Below are 17,979 nucleotides of genomic sequence, written 5' to 3' on the forward strand. Positions count from 1 at the left end.
AGGATGAGGAGGGCCACAGGTGGATCTGGGAAGAGGCGATAGGTGGTTCCAGGTCAGTTCCTGCTCAGGCTGGGGCTGGGTGGAGGGGAGAAGGCGCTCAGCCAGCTGCCACACCCCAGGGAGCCTCCTCTCCCCGGGACCCTGTCGCCTGCAGAAAGAAGCCCATGTTCCTTCTCCAGCCTTGACTAGCTGCAAGGACCAGTGCACCCGTGTCTCGTGCCCCCGACGCACAGCAGGCTCCCGGCTGGCATCTGCAAAGCCTCCTCCTTGCTGTTGGCGTCGGATGAGCATATCCGGTCACCCTGGGGCTTCTCAGCTGGAGCGGATGCCCCTGGCACAGAGTCGGGAGAGGCAGGGGATGCCCCTAGGCCCCTTACAGAGCCCAGGACCGTTCTCTCCACGGAAGCATCGCCCGCCCATACAGCACCTAAGGCCGGCCTGCCTGTGCACACCCCACTGGCAACGTATTTGCTGCGGCTGCTGGTAGCTGTTTCATGCAGCTGCAAATCCAGCTGTTCAATAGGCTCAACCCTCTGTCTGCAACCTGGAGACTGGCGTATGGGCCAGGGGAGAGGGCGCCAAAGGCTGGAGCACGGGCTTGACCCTCAGCACCTCTGGGTGTGGCCTCCCCAAATAGCAGAGCTTCCTAGGCTTGGGGAATTTTTGTGTTTTGCTGGGGGACCTGGGGGCGGGGACTCCATCTGTCAGTGCTCGAAGACTATTCCCAGCTCGGCATTGTAATTCTGGATGCTCAGCCTATGACCAACTTATTCTTCCTTGTGTTTTGCATTTATTTGGGGCTGGGGGGTGAATGGGGAATGCCTTGCTGGTGATTTTTGTTTGTTTCTTTGGGGGGAGCCCTTTCAGCAGTGCTCAGGAGTTACTCCTGCCTTTGTTCTCCGGGATCGCACCTGGTGGTGCTTGGAACCTTATGGGATATCGGGGACCCGACTCCAGTGAGCAAGGCAAGCACTCCACCCGCAGTGCTCCTGGGCCACCCCAGCCGTCCTGACCCCTGATCTATCCCGTGTTGTAAAAGTGATCTTATTCCCTCCGCAGTTGGCTCTAGTTTGGACTAGAGTCGTGTGCACAGAGACGACAGTCAGTGCGCTGGCGAGAGGAAGCTTTGTCCCCTCCCTGAACTGGGGTACCCAGCGTCTCCTCTGGCCCCAGAATTCCAAAACGGCACAAGAGCACTTTGGCATCACTGCTGCCATGTCTCAGCAAACACACTGGCAACAGAACTCGGGGCGCTGTGGACTTGTCCCGGAGTCACATCCATGTTCAGCACCGACGAGCTAACGCAGAGGGTCAGAGCGCATGACGGAGGCCGTGGGCTCTGTGCCCAGTGCTCACCGTCCCAGAATGCCAAGCATTGGCTGCTTCTGCACGAGGTGGCGTGGCTGCCTGCAGTCGTCCCCTCAGGTCACCCCAGACCTCTGTCCTTCCCCTTAGGGCCCAAATGAGCATCTGCCCTGCCCTTGTCCCATGCATGAGGTGTGTGACCTTGGGGACACATCCCTTCTTTGAGACCCTCAGGCCCGGGGCCGCCCCCCTCGCTGCAGGAAGCCGTCGAGGGGCTGGAGAGAGAGAGTTCAGCAGTTCAGGCACTCGCCTTGAGTCGGGCTGACCCGGTTTTGCTCCCCAGCACCACACAGGGTCCCCCTGAGCTCAGGGCCGGGAGGACGCCCTGAGCACCGCTGGGTGTGGCCCCAAACAAAGCAATGGACAGGGGTTTGAGGGATGAAGGGGGTTGAGAAACACCCCAGTTCCCAGTCTCGGTGCCTGACATCACTCTCGGGTGCTTTCTTGGGGGGGGGTGTTCCCTTTCTCTGTCGAGGGCTCCCCCCCAGGCAACAGTCCCCTTTGTACGGGGCAGCTCCAGGGGTTTCGGGAGGAGGCCGAGGATTGAGGCGTCAGAAGAGCAGCCACGATCCCCTAATTCTGTCTCCAGACAATTCCGAACACCACCGCTAGAGAGAGGAAAAACACCTCGTTCCTTTGCCTCTTGCAAACTTCAAGAATTCATCGTCATCCCCACCTGTGAAGCACCAGAGAGCTGTGACGGACGCCGCTGAGTCACTGAACGCCACCCGCCTCGGCGAGGCAGGGCGCGGCTCTCGGAAACGCCGTCACGGGGAGCCCAGCGCGGGAAGCTCTGGCCCTCGTCCCCCAAGACACAGAACTCTGTGGCGCCAGCGGCCGGAGGGCGCCTCTCCTCCAGTTCAGAGGTGTTCCAGTCCTTTCTGGAAAGTTCTAGTCATGCGTGCCGGTGCGCGTGAGGACAGCCGGCCTGCCTCGGGCACGCACAGTCTGTCACCGGGGGCAGCAGGGGTGAGGTCAGATGCGCCCCGGGGAGCAGACACGTGTCTCTCGTGGAAGAGTGCCGGAGGCCCACAGGTGCCGTCCGCACACCTGCCCCGCACGAAGCGCCAGTGACGTCACCAGAGACAAGTGTCCCTGAGGCCCCGCCCGTGCTGGTCCTCAAGGCCAGTCAGAGCCCCGCCTCTGGGGCAGTTTCTCCTCCCTGCCCTCGGGAGCCCTGTGTCCCTCCGTCTAGTGGCCCCCATGTCCACACAGTCAGGCACACACAGCTGCGCGCCTGCCTTCCAGCACCTGGCCCAGAATCGGGGCAGCAGCTGGGGAGGAGGTGACGTCACCGAAGGGAGGTTTCCTGAGGGTGACGTGTGAGTGGGCCTCGAGGGTGGCCCTTGTGGTCAGTGCAGAGCAGTGCTGGGGGGTGCTCAGGACAAGAGGGACCTAAGGTAGTTACCCCGGGCCCAGCTGGAGCCCTGATGGACGAGCTCCCAGTGGCTCCCCTCACCCTGGTCCCGGCGACCGCAGCCACATGGCACGGGCTGGTCCACATGGTCCTGGCCATGGCCCCACTCCGGAGCTGTCCACTGCGCCCTCCCTGGTCCCCTTGTGGCCTGTTCCGCGGTGTCTGCGGGCGGGCAGCAGGCTTGTAAGGGGTCCAGTCCCTGTCACTGGCCTCAGGGCGACGTGGGGCGGAGACTCCTCCCATGTCCAGGCCCGCCGGAGGCTGGGGGCCAAGCACAGGGCAGCCCTGGGCCAGCTCGGATCTCGACTCTGCCACCCCAGACACGGCTGCCCTGAGTCCGGTTCTCTCGCCCTCCTGGCGGAGGCGCCTCAGTCATTCCTTGCTGCGTCTGCGCCTTCTTGGGACGGTGGGGCGGGTGAGGGAGGAAGGATGTACGTGGCCCCTGGCGCCTTCCTGCGGGAGCCCGGGGCTGCTGGGGGCTGGTGCGTGTTTAGGCGTCCAGAACCTGCCCCCGATGCCTTCCCCCACCCATACCCCTAAATGGGCCAGGACCACCGGGGCTTGGGGCCACAGTCCCAGCCATGGGGGCTCACGGCCGAGTCTGAGGGGGGCGTGTCCCGGAGGCCCCAGAAATGCGCAAGGCCTCACCATGCGGGCTGGTGCCCATGGCTGGTGTCCCATGAGAACCCATCCTGTGTGGAGCCACCAGGAAAGATAAGAGACGTTCTGCCCCCAAGACCTGTGCCAGCCGGGGGAGGGGGAGGGAGGGTTGTTCTGCAGTTGGTTGTTTTGTCTTGTTCGGAGGCCTCGCCCAACAGTGCTCAGGGCTTGCACTCAGGGATCACTCCTGGCTGTGTTCGGGGGCTCCTGTGGGGTGCCAGGGCATCGAGGCGGGGTTGGCTGCGTGCCAGGCAGACTGTCCCCGCGGAACTAGGACTCTGGCCCCTGTTTCTGTTTCACTTTGTTCAAAGGAACAGTTCAGCGTGGATAAGGGACATGCGTGTGGGGGACGGGGCTGTCCTGTTTCTCTGGAGCGGCCACCCCCACCTACCCGCCACCCACTCAGCTGATTCCCTCCTGGTCCTCGCACCCCAAGGTGCTGCCCTGGGCCTCCAGCAGGGGCGGCAGAGCCAGGCTGGACCCTCCCCTTGGCGTTCCGAGACCCTGTGGGAAAGCCCACACATGGGCCTGGCCTCCTCCCTCCCCTGCGGGGACGTCGCCCCTGGCCCCATCCTCAGGGGAGACGCTGCTGTTTGGTTGGTTGGTTGGTTGGTTGGGGGCCACACCTGGTGATGCTCAGGACTTAGTCCTGGCTCTGCGCTCGCTCGGGGATCATTCCTGCGGGACGGACCCAGCCCAGCCGTGTGTAAGGCAAGCGTCCTCCCCGATGGACTGTTGCTCCAGCCCCCCGGGACAGACGCTTCTGCCGTCCTGCCCTCCCGTCTCCCCGCCCGTATCCGAGGCGCTGGACATGACCTGCATAGCCTGTTGGAACCTGGAGCCCGGTGACAACCCTGTGCCCAGTGGACACCACAGCCAGTAGGAGCCGGAACCGAGGAGTCTCCCAGGCCTGATGGACGGCAGCAGCATCGGGGATGGCCCCAGAGGGCGTTTCTGGAGAGCAGAGTGCGGACACAGGAGGAAGCACATTCTCCAGGCCCCAAGAACAGCATGTGCAAAGGCCCCGGGGTGGCTATATTCCTCCCATGGATGCATCGTCTTCCCACTGTCCCTGCTTTAGGCTTGTTGTCTCATAGCCTCTTCACACTGCAGAGAGCTAGCCCTAAGCTCCAGCAATCCTGCTTAAAGCCGTTGTATGTGCCTGTGGGGGAGATGGGGGTTCCCCGTCCTCGGGAAAATAAAGACCCCCGACTCCTCTGTGAGGCCTCCCAAATCTCCCCGTCCCTCTACGCCAGCGTGGACTTGACCTTGCCCACGTCTCAGCTGGCCTGCCCCAGGCATCCTCTCAGAAGCATCTCGGAGCCTGGCGTGATCTCCAGCATCGAGACACGCAGCAGGAGCTGCACCCCAGCCTCGGGCGTGCAGGAGCCATGTTGGGTGCCCAAGGAGGGGGCACCCAGTGGGGTCCACGGGGCGGGGCTCATTCTCCCCCTCCTGCATTCCTTCTACTTCTTCCTGCCGCCTCTCGAGTCACTGCAGTGACCGCCGGGCTCTGGGTTTCCCTCCTGAGAACTTCCCCAGCTCCTTGAGGCTGGAGGGAGAGGGTGGCCACAGCGGCCTCCCCGGCTCCGTCTTCACCTTGGAGGCGCGTGACTCAACCTCCCCGCTTTGCCTGCTCCCGACAGCCACCTTGACCTCCTCACCACCTCCCCGGAAGCTATTGTTTGTGGGGCCACGCCCGGCCGTGCTCAGGGCTTACCGCTGCCTCTGCTTTCGGGGTCACTCCTGGCGGGCCTCAGGGAACCCTGTGGGATGCGGGGGATCGAACCTGGGTCATCCGCGTGTGAGGCAAGTGCCCTCCCCGCTGTGCAATCTCTCTGGCCCCTTCCAGTCAGGCCAAGACACTGGGGGGGGGGGCTTGAAATGCCCCTAGTCCAGTGCTCAGCCCCCGCTCCCCCTCCTCCCTTGCCAACCCCCTGGGTACTGCCTCAGGTCAGGGGGGAGAGAAGTGGACAGATACGGTTGCGTTTATCTGTCACCGTGAACCCCTGAGGGGCAAGGCCAGAACCCCTGAGGACAGACAGCCCCCCCTCTAGCTGGCCAGGTGTTACATGATGTCCTGTAAACCCACTAGCTGGGGCCAGAACCGTCCTCACGTGCACGGATGGCATCGCTCTGCCCCAAGGTTCAGAGTGACCAGCCCTGTGTGGCTTACGGTTCCCCAACCCAGCCCTGAGGGTGGAGGTGTCAGACACGTCACCATGTTCAGGGTTCCCTCTGCTTAGGGCCTAGACCCCCACTCACACCTTGCTGGAAGTTCCCGGCCACCAGAGAAGGCCCAGCAGTGGCTCACGGGAGACCAGCCATAGTCCCGCTCCTGGACCCACCCTGAAGCCAGCAGGCACAGGGGGGCGCCGGCTTCTGTCCCCCATCCCTGCTAGCATGGACGCCAGGATCGGAGGGATGGGGAGCTGCAGGGAATGAGCTGGAAGGTCCCGGGACCCTCGAGTTCCTAGTGGCGGGATGAGGGGAGGGACCAGGATGAGGGCGTCTGTCCCCCTGGGCGGCCCAGAGCTGGTCTGCACCGAGTCTTCCCCCCTTGCTCCCTCGGGGGCCACCCTAGGGCCATTCACGCACCGGGAGTGTCCCGAGGACACCAGCAGCGCCCGGCACCCTACCCCCGGCCTCTAGGGGTGACGGGAGGCGAGGAGCAGCAGGTCTGTCTCTGGGCAAAACCTCCGCCCCTCTGTCTCCCAGGACTCACGGCGACGCCCAACTCAGCCGCGCGTCTGGGGCGCCCCGTCCCATCCTGGAGATGGAGCCTGTGGGCGTGGGGGCCCGGTCGGGAGCAGGTGTGACTGTGGAGGGGCCGTAGCTGTGCTCCCAGGCACCTTAGCGCTGTGGCCTGCTCAGGGCTGGGCCAGGGCTCCTGGGTGTGCCCCGCCCCGCCCCGAGCTCTGTCTCCCCCATTTCAGGCCAAGTGTCCAGGGGGTCACAACCTCCTCCCCCTCATCGGCAGCTGTGCACCCCCATCCCCCCCCGAAAAGAAAAAAACCACCAGAGCACAGACTTGGGGTGAGAAGTGGCTCCCAGCCTGAGGCCCAGCACGGCCCAGGAGATGCCACTTAAGACTCAGGCACTTGGCGAGACCGTTCAACCCTCCTCCCTAACTCTCCTCCACGCCCTGCTCTGAGCCGCAGGGTGTCTGCAGCCCGAACCCACCTGCAGAAGCCCCCCGGGAGCCCAGCGCTTGGGGACGTCGCTGGGTGTGGAGATGGGGCTCGCCAAGGCCATGGGGGTCACCGCCAAGCTGCCAAGGGGGAGGAGAGCCAGGCCTGGTCACCAGGTGCAAGAACATCAGGAACACAGAGATGGGGGCGTCTGCCCGCCCGCCCGCATGCACGGGAGAGACCCCCCCAGAGGCGCCACATGCGCTGACACTTTCGACATGATTCTGCCACACCCCGCGTGTAAAGCCGACTTCCGCCAGGATCACGCAGGACCCAGAGCAGGATGGCGCCGGCTTCCACCTGCCGTGGGTCGGCAGAGACTTTCTTGTTTGTTCCCCTCTTCTCGTTCTTGTTCGGGTCTTTTGGGGAGCCCACAGTGGGCAGTGCTCAGGAATTTTCCTCGCTCCGTGCCAGGGATCGCTCCCGGTGGGGTGCTGGGGACCATGTTGAGCTGGGTGATCCGGGGTGCCAGGGATTGAACTGGAGTCGGTCGTGCACAAAGCAGGCACCTCGGTCCCTGTGCTCACCCTCTGGCCATTATTATTACTGTTGTTGTCATCGTTAATTTTCCCCCACGGTGCCAGGGATGGAACCTGAGGCCTCACGCCTGCAAGGCAGACGCTCCTCCTCCGAGCAGTCTCCCGGGCACAGCGCGCTCTGTCTCTTCTTAACTCCGTGTCTCTGGTTCCTTGTGTGTGCCGTGGGGCATAAAACCAGCCTGTAAGCAAGTGTGTGTCCTTGGATTCTGACATCCCCGCCAGCCTTGTGTTGATTCATGACCGCATCGAAGAATCCCTCAGATGCCGCAAGATGGTCGCGCTGAAAGCAGGAACTTGGGGGCAAGGAAGTGGGGGGCCGGGCAGGAACATGCTCGCAGATGCAGTGCTCACAGTCTGTGCCCGGAGAAGCCGGGCTTTACGTTTATCAGCGTTCTTGTGTATGGTTCTTTTTTGGTTGTGCCACACCCGGCGGCGCTCAGGGCACCCCTGGCCCCATGCTCAGGAATTACTCCTGGCGGTGCTTGGGGGACCAGATGGGATGCCGGGGGCCAAACCTGCTCAGCTGCGTGCAAGGCTAACGCCCTCCCCGCTGTGCTGTCGCTCTGGCCCCAGTGTTTGATTTTTTTAAAATATGTTTTTATTTACTTGGGGGTCTGGAGCGATAGCACAGCGGTTGGGCGTTCGCCTTTCACGCGGCCGACCCGTGTTCGATTCCTCCGCCCCTCTCGGAGAGCCCGGCAAGCTACCGAGAGTATCGCACCCACTCGGCAGAGCCTGGCAAGCTACCGGTGGCATATTGGATATGCCAAAAACAGTAACAATAAGTCTCTCAATGAGAGATGTTACTGGCGCCCACTCGAACGAATCGATGAGCAACGGGATGACAGTAACAGTGACAGTGATTTACTTGGGAGCATTTGCCGCCACATCTGGAGTCTCACGGGAGCACAGTCCACATGGGACTCGAACCCGGGGCTCCTGTATGCGAAGCTGCACTCAGCCCCACGGGCCTGTCCCCACCCCCTGGGCAGTCACAAGGTGGTATAGCCCCATGATGCAACCAGCTTCGCTCCTTTCCAGTGTGGAGACCGGGGCCCCTTTCTTGGCTCCCCAGAGCATGTCTGAGTTTCTAGGGGACTGAGTGAAGCAGGATGGGGGCCCTGGAGGGTCGTGGGGAGGCCCCAAGGTGGGATGAGAGGGGGCACTCAGATATCTGCACTTAGCAGCACTAGAATAAGAGTTTCTATATTTTGGGGGGTGGGGGGGTCACACCCGGCAGTGCTCACTCAGGGCCAACTCCTGGCTCTGCACTCGGGATCACTCCTGGTGGGCTTAAGGGACCATATGCATGCTGGGGGTCAAACCCTGGTGGGCTGCGTGCAAGGCAAACACCTCTGGTAGTCTATCTTGCTCCAGCCCCGGGCAGGGGGTTCCCGCCAGCTTTTTCCTGCCTCCCCTCTGGCCTCATGCGCGCCCAGCTGAGGGTCACAGGACAGGGGATGGTGTGCAGTCACCCAGAGATTGGCAGCCGGGGTGGGGGGCCCCTCCATGACAGCCTTGCCCGCCCCTTCATTGTCAACCCCCAGCTCCTGCCATAGACGGTGGGGACCCAGGTGCTTTGGCTAGAGACACCCCCCTGCCCCCCGTAGCTCCCGCCCACTGCTGCCTTTTCTTCCTGAGACTCAGGGGGATCCAGGGCACCTTGGGGTGGGCTCCGGGCTGGAGTCCAGGAGCCCCGTGACCGTGTCCCCTTGCTGGCCCGAGTGTCCCAGAGTCATCGTCAGCTCCCCCCAGAGATAGAAAAACTCCTTCCTCGTTGCCAGACGGGGCCCCGTTCTCTCCCCTGCACCCTCGGACACCCCGACTTCGACCGTCTCCTTCCCACTCTCTGCTTCCTGCTTCCCATGACACAGTCCAGGCCGGGGGGGGTCACACCCCAACCTAGCAGCCCCCAGACACAAAACTCTAGTGCCAGAGAGTCCCCCCACCCCATATAGCCCTTTGCCCTCAAGACAAAGAAAAGTTGGCACCACTTTCCTGAGTGCCCCCATGTCCCGTCCCGCAGAACCAGATAAGGGGGTTCACGAGGAGAGGGTGCGAGAGTGATAGGGAGAGGGGAGACATCACATACACACACACACATACACACACACACACACAGAGGTGAGAAAAAGCTACTTTATTGTAACTCCACAGCGCTCATGTATACTTATGTTTCAATCTACTTGCGTCATGGCCTTAAGGCAAAATGAAAAGTAACTAATGGCCCCCGGGGCAACTAGGGGAGGTAACAACAGGTATCCAGAAGGCTAATCAGTAAACCACAAGCCTACCCCAAGAAGGTCAAGTCCTGTCTGTCTGTTCCTGTTGGCTAACCATCCTGCTCTTCTAAAAATGTCCCCGTCCTCCGGTACCTGTAAAATGGCTTTCTCAACATGCTTATGCGAATGTTTGACCGCCAGCTATGCGCTGAAGACCCACTCACCACACCCCGCGATCTTAGCAGCAGCGTGGCTCGCAGCCTCATTCTTGGGGAGAAGTGCAGGAAAGCACTTTATTTGTATGTGCCACACCCCTATCCCTGTGTGACAGCCCTTCCCGTGCATCCTATCCCTTTCAAAAGCCTTTGCCCCCTGTGTTTGGGCATTTTTGGGGGGCGGGGGTCACACCTGGCGATGCTCAGGGGTTACTCCTGGCTCTGCACTCAGTAACTACTCCTGGCGGTGCTTGGGGGGGGCCATATAGGATGCTGGGAATCGAACCCGGGTTGGCCATGTGCAAGGCAACAGCCCTCCCCACTGTGCTATCACTCCAGCCCCTCTGTGAGTTTTCTTCTTGCTCCTTTATGGTCCTTGATGCCAGTCAAGGCTGCCGGGGGGGACAAGAGTCTTGGTATTCAGTCATTTTTCTAGACCTTTGAGTTTCACCTAAATCTGGGGACAACCACCGTGGTCCAACCTGGGTCCCGGCAACTCTTTGCCTGCCTCTGAGGTCATGATTTCACACCCACCAAGATCCCCTTGCTTCATCGTCACAGCGAGAAACCAGACAGTGACGTTGGAGCTCGGCTGTCAGAATCTGGTGCCTTCTCTTGATGGCAGCCTAGCAGGAGGGCGGCATGCCCGCCCGCCCACCCACCCAGTCCTTCGGGCCGGCTGCTTTCAATTTAAGTTTTCTGTTGAATGTTTCTCTGGGGTGGTGAGTTTCTTTGAGAACAAGGACATGATCCTGCTTACTTCTGTGTCTCTTGGACTTCGTAGGGACTTAATAAATATTTATTGACTGCTTTCTTGTGTATGTTGGCCCGCTCCTGGTGGGAATGAGAGGCTTGTTGCTGCTCCGTTGGGCTCACGGGTGGCTGTGAGGGATGATTTGCTTTTTTCAAATGATGGTCTTGTTGGGAAAGGAAGGAAGATGGTGGGGGGTGCGGGGGAAGAGGCGGGCGTGCTCCCATTTAATACTTCTGTGTGCTTTCAAGTGCCTCCAGGAAACTGGTTTGTGTATTTCTTTTGTCATAAGGCCTTTTTTTTTTAGACTCTGTGGTTGACATAACCACAGTCCCTGTTCGGGGACAAATATGACCTTTGGGGTAAGATGTTCCCATGCTTTCCTCCAGGGCCCCGGCTTGGCCCTTTGAATGGGGCATCATGGCGCCTCACGTGAGAACGTGTCTCTATGCACACAATTATGGGAGAGGGGAATTTCTCTAGGGCTGTCCATGCGGATCATTCATAACTGCCCTCAGTCATTTGCAATATTATTTCAGCTGTTAGTGGGTTGCAGTGATTATAAGAACTCCTTCATCCCAGATGTCCCTGGTGGTGTTTGCAGTGGTATAGTCTCTCAGTTCTGCCCCAGGAAAGGAAGTCAGAAAACCACGTTTATCCCAGTTCCCAGAGGAGAGAAGGAAAATGTCCTTCCATGCCTAGAGAAAATTCTTTTATTAGGAATGTCTTTGCCATTTACCCAGAATAGGATAATGGTATTTAAAAAAAAATCTTACTTGCTTTTCTGAGTAGTAAAATATCGAAAGAGGGAACTTTTGGAGTTCACAGTGCATATTTTGAGCCTCTCATGGTTTCTGTGGCTGGGCAAGCACCAGCAAGAATTTTTAAAACAGCATCAGATCAGGAGCGAAAAGAGTGGTGCCAGGATAACGTGGTTGACAAGTGCCAGCTCCCATCTCCCCACTGAATCTGCTCTTCCCTTGTCTTCTGGGTTCTGGGAAAGCCATCATGGGCTTCCCAGTGTTTCCAGGCAAGAAGGCAGGTGAACCTGAAGCAGGTAGGATTGATAAGAGCAAGTACTCAGAGCCCCCAGCACACTCTCACAACCTCCAACCTCCTCATGCCCCACCTACATGAGCAGCAGACCTCCTGGTCACCCCATATTGTCCCTGCACTTGAGGGTTTTTTTTGAGGACCACACCCAGTAGTACTTTGAGATTATTGCTGGATTTGTCCTGAGGGATCACTCCTGGCATTACTCAGAGGACCGTCTGCAGTGCCAGGGATTGAACGGGGGTCTGCCCTGTGCAAGTCAGATGCCTTACTGGCACCCTGTGTCTCTGGCATCTGGGATTCTTGAATCAGTGGACACTCCCCCACCCCCAGATTTATCCCATTGCTCTGGCTCTGGGCTTCTTTCAGACTCATGGTATGGAACTTGAAGACTCTTCTGGAAGGCCAGCAGCCAGCAGCACCTGCCATCTTCCCCCTCCTGTTGCCATTTTTGACCCCACAGCCATTCTGAGTGTGACTCTGGGTGACAGGCACCATCCCAGTGGCAGTGATCACCCTGTCTGGGTGACACTTTATAGTAATGGTTCTCAATGGGGTGCTGTTGATAGTTGGGGTGGGCAAGTCTCTGTCCTGCCTATTGCAGGTCTTCTGGCCATTCTGGTGCAACCCACCAAGTCTTAGAGACCACTGCTAATCATTGCCAGGACAAAGAAACTATTGTTATATGGGGGTGGGAGGGCAGTCCCGACCTCAACCTGGGGGTGCAGTACCTCCCCAGCCTGTGAGGGCAGTGTGTATCACTATCAGGGGTGCAGTACCTCCCCCAGCCTGTGAGGGCAGTGTGTATCACTATCAGGGGTGCAGTACCTCCCCCAGCCTGTGAGGGCAGTGTGTATCACTATCAGGGGTGCAGTACCTCCCCCAGCCTGTGAGGGCAGTGTGTATCACTATCAGGGTGCAGTACCTCCCCCAGCCTATGAGGGCAGTGTGTACCACTATCAGTGGTGCAGTATGACCCTTCAGCTTGGTTGCAAGGAGCCTCCTTTCAATGGCATCTCTGGCATTACTGCAGGATTTGGAACACAGGGAGTGTGCGTCTATGCTGCCTTCATCTGCCCATCCTGGCATTGTCCTTTCTTTATTCCTTTTCTCTCTTCTTTTTCGGCCTGCACCTGGTGGTGGGTGCTCAGGGCTTTAGTCCTGGTTCTGCACTCAGGAATCACTTCTGCCAGGGCTCAGGGGACCATATGTGGTATACTAAGGATCGAACGCCAGTGGGCTGCATGCAAGGCAACTGCCCTACCCACTGTACTATCACTCTGGTCCCTGGATTGTCGTGTTCCAGGAAGAGAGGTGACAGAATCTACAAGGACATTTGGTCAAGGGAGAGGACAAAACTGAGGACAGGGAGCCCCGGCTGTGAGTCCATCTCTAATGCACCAAAGCCTTTGCCAAGAAGCCCCCAAGGGATCATTTCTATTTGAGGAAATATCCAGCCTGTAGACTACATCAGTCATGAGCCCGGATAATTCCCTGCGGACAAGATGGAAACTTGGAGAACTCCCTGATTGGCCGGAGCATCGTCTCAAACTTGAGAGAGCCTTAGGAATGATCTGGGAGAACTTGCTAACCCCCAGACTCCCTCCAGGAGTCTATTCAGCGGGGCCTCTTGCTGGTGGTGATTTTCTGAGAAGGCCCTGCTCGAGGCTACAAGCGCTGGTTCAAGCCACTGTGCTCTGGGTACCACCGTCCCCCAGCTGCAATTTTCACACCGTGCTCCATGGCGCCCCCTGGCGAGAAGAAGATTTGCAAACCCAAGGATTGCAAACTGGTGCCTCCTGGTCTGTTACAAATTTGACTTCTGGGAATAAAGGAAGGAATCAGGAGAACCACTGGCCTATCCAAGGGACGCTCCTGACAAGCAGGTACCTAGGTCATGAAGCAGCCTCTGCTGGTGACCCAAGGACGTTAGAAGAAACTGTCTGCCAGAGCCCCTGCCGCATGGCCAGCGTCCAGGGCAGCTGCCCACTTTTACATGGGTCCCTGTGGCCAGAGGCGTAGACCAGCCATGGTCTCATTCCTGGCTGCTTGCAACTTTGCTGCACGTCCTGGCCCACTGGCTGTGCCCAGTGTCCACCTACTTCCTGGAACCCCAGTTCTCTCTCAGCTGTCTCGGTCTCCTTGTTTGTAACACGGAAATAAGAATCCTCAAAATGAGCATGTCAAGCACAGGTGTCCGTGGAAGCTTCTTGCCCCGCAGCTAGACTGGTGTAAACCTTCGGGAGACGGTGGCCTGCGCAGCCCTGTCAGCAGTTGTGATGTGGGCGAGGGTCTGTGGAGACAGGGGCAGCTGGGCCCAGACGTGTCTCCTCACAGGTCTGGGGTGTTGGTGGTGCCCCATTTCTCTGGCGGGGGGGCTGCTGCAGGTTGATCCCTGGTGCGTACTCATGTCTCTGTCAGGGCCTTCCTCTTGAGGACCCCAGCAGATTGGACCAGGCCCCCATGCTGGCGTGAGGCCTCAGCCCCACCTGCCCACAGAGGCCAACACTCGCCTCCAAAGCAGGCCCCAGCCCCTTAGGATAGAGGCGGGACCACTAGGGCTGGAAACGGTCACTCTGGGCAAGAGCTGAGTGCTGAGAAGTGGTGAGGGGACAAACATGAGAACCTCTCAGCACCTGTGTTGCAGACCGTAATCCCCAAATGGAGAGAGAGAGAGAGAGAGAGAGAGAGAGAGAGAGAGAGAGAGAAGGGGGAGAGCGAGAGCTAGCGAGAGAGAGAGAGAGAGAGAGAGAGAGAGAGAGAGAGAAGGGGGAGAGTGAGAGTGAGCGAGCGAGAGAGATAAGAAATGTGTCTGCCATAGAGGCAGGCTGGGTGGGTGGGGGTGGCGGGAGGGAAACTGGGGGCATTGGTGGTAGGAAATGTACACTGGTGAAAGGATGGGCGCAGGAACACTGTATAACTGAAACAGGATCATGAGCAATTTTGTAACTGTGTGAGAGGGAGGGAGGGAGAGAGGAGAGAGAGGGAGAGAGAGAGAAGGAGAGAGAGAGAGAAGAAAAGTGGGAAAGTGCCTGCCATAGAGGCAGGTTATGGGGTGGGAGAGGGGGGTGGCAGGAGGGAAACTGAGGACACTGGTGGTGGGAAATGCACACCCGTAAAGGGACTAGTGTTGAAACACTGTATGACTGAAACCGGATCATGAAGAACTTTGTAACTGTGTATCTCACGCAGAAAAAAATAAATTAAAAAATAAAAGCATACCCAGAAAAAAGAAGAGAAAAATTAGGCCCCAACCACAGGGGCCAGGGTTCGGCTGGGGAGGTTTCATTCCGGGGATTTCCACATTGCCCCCGCCCCCGCCCTGAGTGAGACGCGCGTGAGGGGGGGGCGGGTGGTCTGGGAGCCCCCCAGACCCGGCTCAGCGTCCCCGCCCGTGCGTTGCAGGGTGCTCCGACCTCCACCTCCTGGACATGCTGACACCCACCGAGCGGAAGCGGCAGGGCTACATCCACGAGCTCATCGTCACCGAGGAGAACTACGTCAACGACCTGCAGCTCGTCACGGAGGTAGCTGCGGGCGCGGGCGCGGGGCGGGGCGCGGGGAGGCGAGGGGCACCCCAGCCGGAGCGCGGGAGGCCAGGGGGCGTCGCCCCCGAGAGAAGGGGCCACGCGGCCCAAGGGACACAACGGGGTCCTGGCAGGAGACACCCGTGGAGTCTCAGGCCCGAGGTCCCCACGCGCGGGCACCCTGGCACAGGGCACGGATGCCCGCGCCCCCCGCCTCGGGGCCGTGTCTGGCCACGCGCGCAAGGGGGTCCCTGTGCTCTGACTCCCCGCGGCCACGCCCTGGGTCCTGGGCCCTGTCTCCGGAGGATGAGCAGGCACAGCCGGGCACCGCCTCCTCCTTCCGACGCAGGGCCAGGAGTTTTCGGGGGTCGGCAGCTGAAACGCCTGTGCTCCTTTGGCACCGCCCCCTGCACCTCCCCAGAACCGTCTCTCCCATAGGCCCAACCTGCAGGAAGGACGAGGCCAGGCCCGGTTCCCCCCCCACTGCCCGGGGTGGGGTGAGCCCAGCCTGCAGGAGGGGCGCTGGCCCGGCTGCTTGCCCAGTGCCCCTTTCTCAGCGCCCTGGACGGGGGTGCTGAGGATGGCGGTGCCACCCGCTCAGAATTGGCCCCGTCGTGCCGGCTGTGTGCCAAGTTCCGTGTGGGCTTCAGGTGCACAGGGAGAGGGGCTCCCCCATTGCTCACCCCCACCCCCAACTGGGCACCGGCCTCAGCCAGGGCCCCTTCATTCCAGAAAGAACCTTCCAGAACCCTCATCTTCTGCAGGAACTGGGAAGGAGTGGGTTCTCCTGCGGGAGATCTCTGCATTGCCCACCCTGGCAAAGCTCGGACCTGGAACCGAGAAGCAGGGCCCCGCCCCATCCCCCACCAGTCTTCCAGGCCAGGCAGGGTTGACCCCACCCTGCCCCAATGGGTCCCCAAGCCTGCTTGCTGGAGGTCCTGCTGTCTGGGGCACCCCCACCCCAAGCAGCCCCCTTCTCTTTCCTTGAGAGAAGAAAGTGCTGGTGTCACTTTAAATATCCTTCTGCCCACCTCCCACTCTCCCCAGCCAAATAGCCGGAAGTGGGTGCAAGCCTGGCCAGTGGGGTTGACCCCACTTCTGCAGGGGTCAGACCCTGCTTCTGCAGGGGTCAGCCGGGCTCCCTGGGGCCACAGCTGTTAGACCCCCTCTCACCCTGTTAGAGGGGGCTCTGCTCCTGCAGGAAGGGGGTGCGTCCAGCTTCTGGGTCTCCCAGCCAAGCTGCGGCACCCCCCTGGGCGGATGGGCAGGCAGGCGGGTGGGGTGTCCCCCTGGGCGGCTCTGGACAGCCCTGCGGGTGCATGCGTGTGTCTGAGTGGGGAGCTAACGTGTCTGCTTTCTGAACCGCTTCGTTTTCTGCACCTGTAGATCTTTCAGAAACCCCTGATGGATTCTGAGCTGCTGACAGAGAAAGAGGGTGCTATGATTTTTGTTAACTGGAAGGAGCTGATTATGTGTAATATCAAACTACTGAAGTAAGCCTCTCTCCTCTAACCCCGCCTGGCTTCGCGGCTGGGCACTCACACACTAGCTGGCCGCCCCGCCCCGCCTCGAACGCTGCCCTGCCCCGCCCGCCCGCTCTGCCTCTTCTGCTCGTTGCCACCTCAGCAAGCACCCACCTGCTCTTTTTCTGCCCTGGCGCTTTTCTGCAAACACACAGCCCGGGCCCCTGTGACCACCGCGCCCCCACACCATTTCTCCTCACGGAAACCATTGTAGGGTGTCTGGGGAAGTCTCCCGAGCTCCTAGCTGCCCAAGGGCTGTGGCTGACCCATGGGGTGACCCTCAGATCCAGGTTCCCGGCCTGTCGGGAAAGCGAATGCTGGGACCACCCTGCAGCAGGAAACGGGAGGCTGGTCTCCGACGTTCCAAGGGGGTGTCGCTCCCAGAGCTTCCGGCAGCTGCTTCCACGGGGCTTGTCCCAGTTGTAGCTTGCTGAGGCAGCTGATGGACCGGGGCGAATGCAGGAGGCCAGAGACTTGAGCTGGACGCCCAGCCAGCCCCCTGGCCTCCCTCTCAGAGCCCCGGCTCCTCCCTTGGCATGAATGACGTGCATCAGATTCCACTGAAAGGGTTCCATGCATCCTCCATCTGATGCTGCCTTTGTTTTGTTTTGTTTGGGGCCCACATCCAGCTGTGCTCAGGGCTCACTCCGGACTCTGCCTGTCCTTCAGGGAGCACTCCTGGAGGGGCTCAGGGGAACCGCACGGGGTGCTGGGGATGGAACCCGGCTCGGCTGCCTGCAAGGCAAGCGCGCAGCCGCTGTGCTGTTGCTCTGGCCTCCCCTTCCTGGTTCTTAAGCAAAGAGCGGCACAAAACACACAGAGGTGTCTGCCTGGCCCGCACGGAGTCACCTCCTGCTGGAGGATCCCAGAGCAAGTGAGAGCCTCCAGCATCCAGCCAGGAGACTCTCCTCCGAGATCCCTGAGTCCACGCCTCCTGACCTCTGCTTTCACACACGGGGATGACCGTGAGGCGTATTGGCGATGGGGTCTTTCAGGCCACACTTTCCAGAGAGAGCCTGGGAGGGGATGAAGAGATGGCTGGGAGAGGGGGAATATATATTTATATGTGTACAGACATTAGGATGAGAATGCTATTAGGGTATCCCAAAGAGGAATTGAAAAGCTATGCTGGGAATATCATGTCTCACTCAAGTGAGAGAAGGAATCCGGAGTTCTGACCTCCGTCAACGGTCAAAAATCAGGGACACTGTCTCGTTTGCCAAGGCATCAAAAATCAGATGGGCCGGTCATGTAATGCGATTCAGAGACGACCGTTAGATTAGAGCTGTTACCGACTGGATTCCACGGGATGTCAGAAGACCTCGTGGCCGCCCACCAACTAGATGGTCAGATTTCTTCGTCAAATCTCTGAATGTACGATTTGAGGCTCTTCCTGTTCCTGGAGCAAGCAGATATCATTGGGCTGCACTAGCACGCGACGGACAAATAGAGACGTTACTGGCGCCTGCTCGAGCAAATCGAAGATTAACAGGACTACAAGTGATACAAGTGATAC

The 17,979-nt window shown here is 59.8% G+C and overlaps 1 protein-coding gene across 4 annotated transcripts in view; it reads left to right on the top strand.

Annotated features, from left to right (window-relative positions):
• ITSN1 (intersectin 1) overlaps positions 1-17,979 on the top strand; it is a 214,279-nt gene that overhangs the window by 161,655 nt on the left and 34,645 nt on the right. For all 4 annotated transcript variants that reach the window (XM_055125812.1, XM_055125811.1, XM_055125810.1 and 1 more), the window contains 2 exons: positions 14,819-14,940; positions 16,327-16,433. In XM_055125812.1, the coding sequence (XP_054981787.1) occupies positions 14,819-14,940; positions 16,327-16,433 (229 nt within the window). The remainder of the gene's footprint in view (positions 1-14,818; positions 14,941-16,326; positions 16,434-17,979) is intronic.

Source organism: Sorex araneus, chromosome 2 (assembly GCF_027595985.1).
Source record: "Sorex araneus isolate mSorAra2 chromosome 2, mSorAra2.pri, whole genome shotgun sequence".
In the NCBI taxonomy this organism is placed as follows: domain Eukaryota; kingdom Metazoa; phylum Chordata; class Mammalia; order Eulipotyphla; family Soricidae; genus Sorex; species Sorex araneus.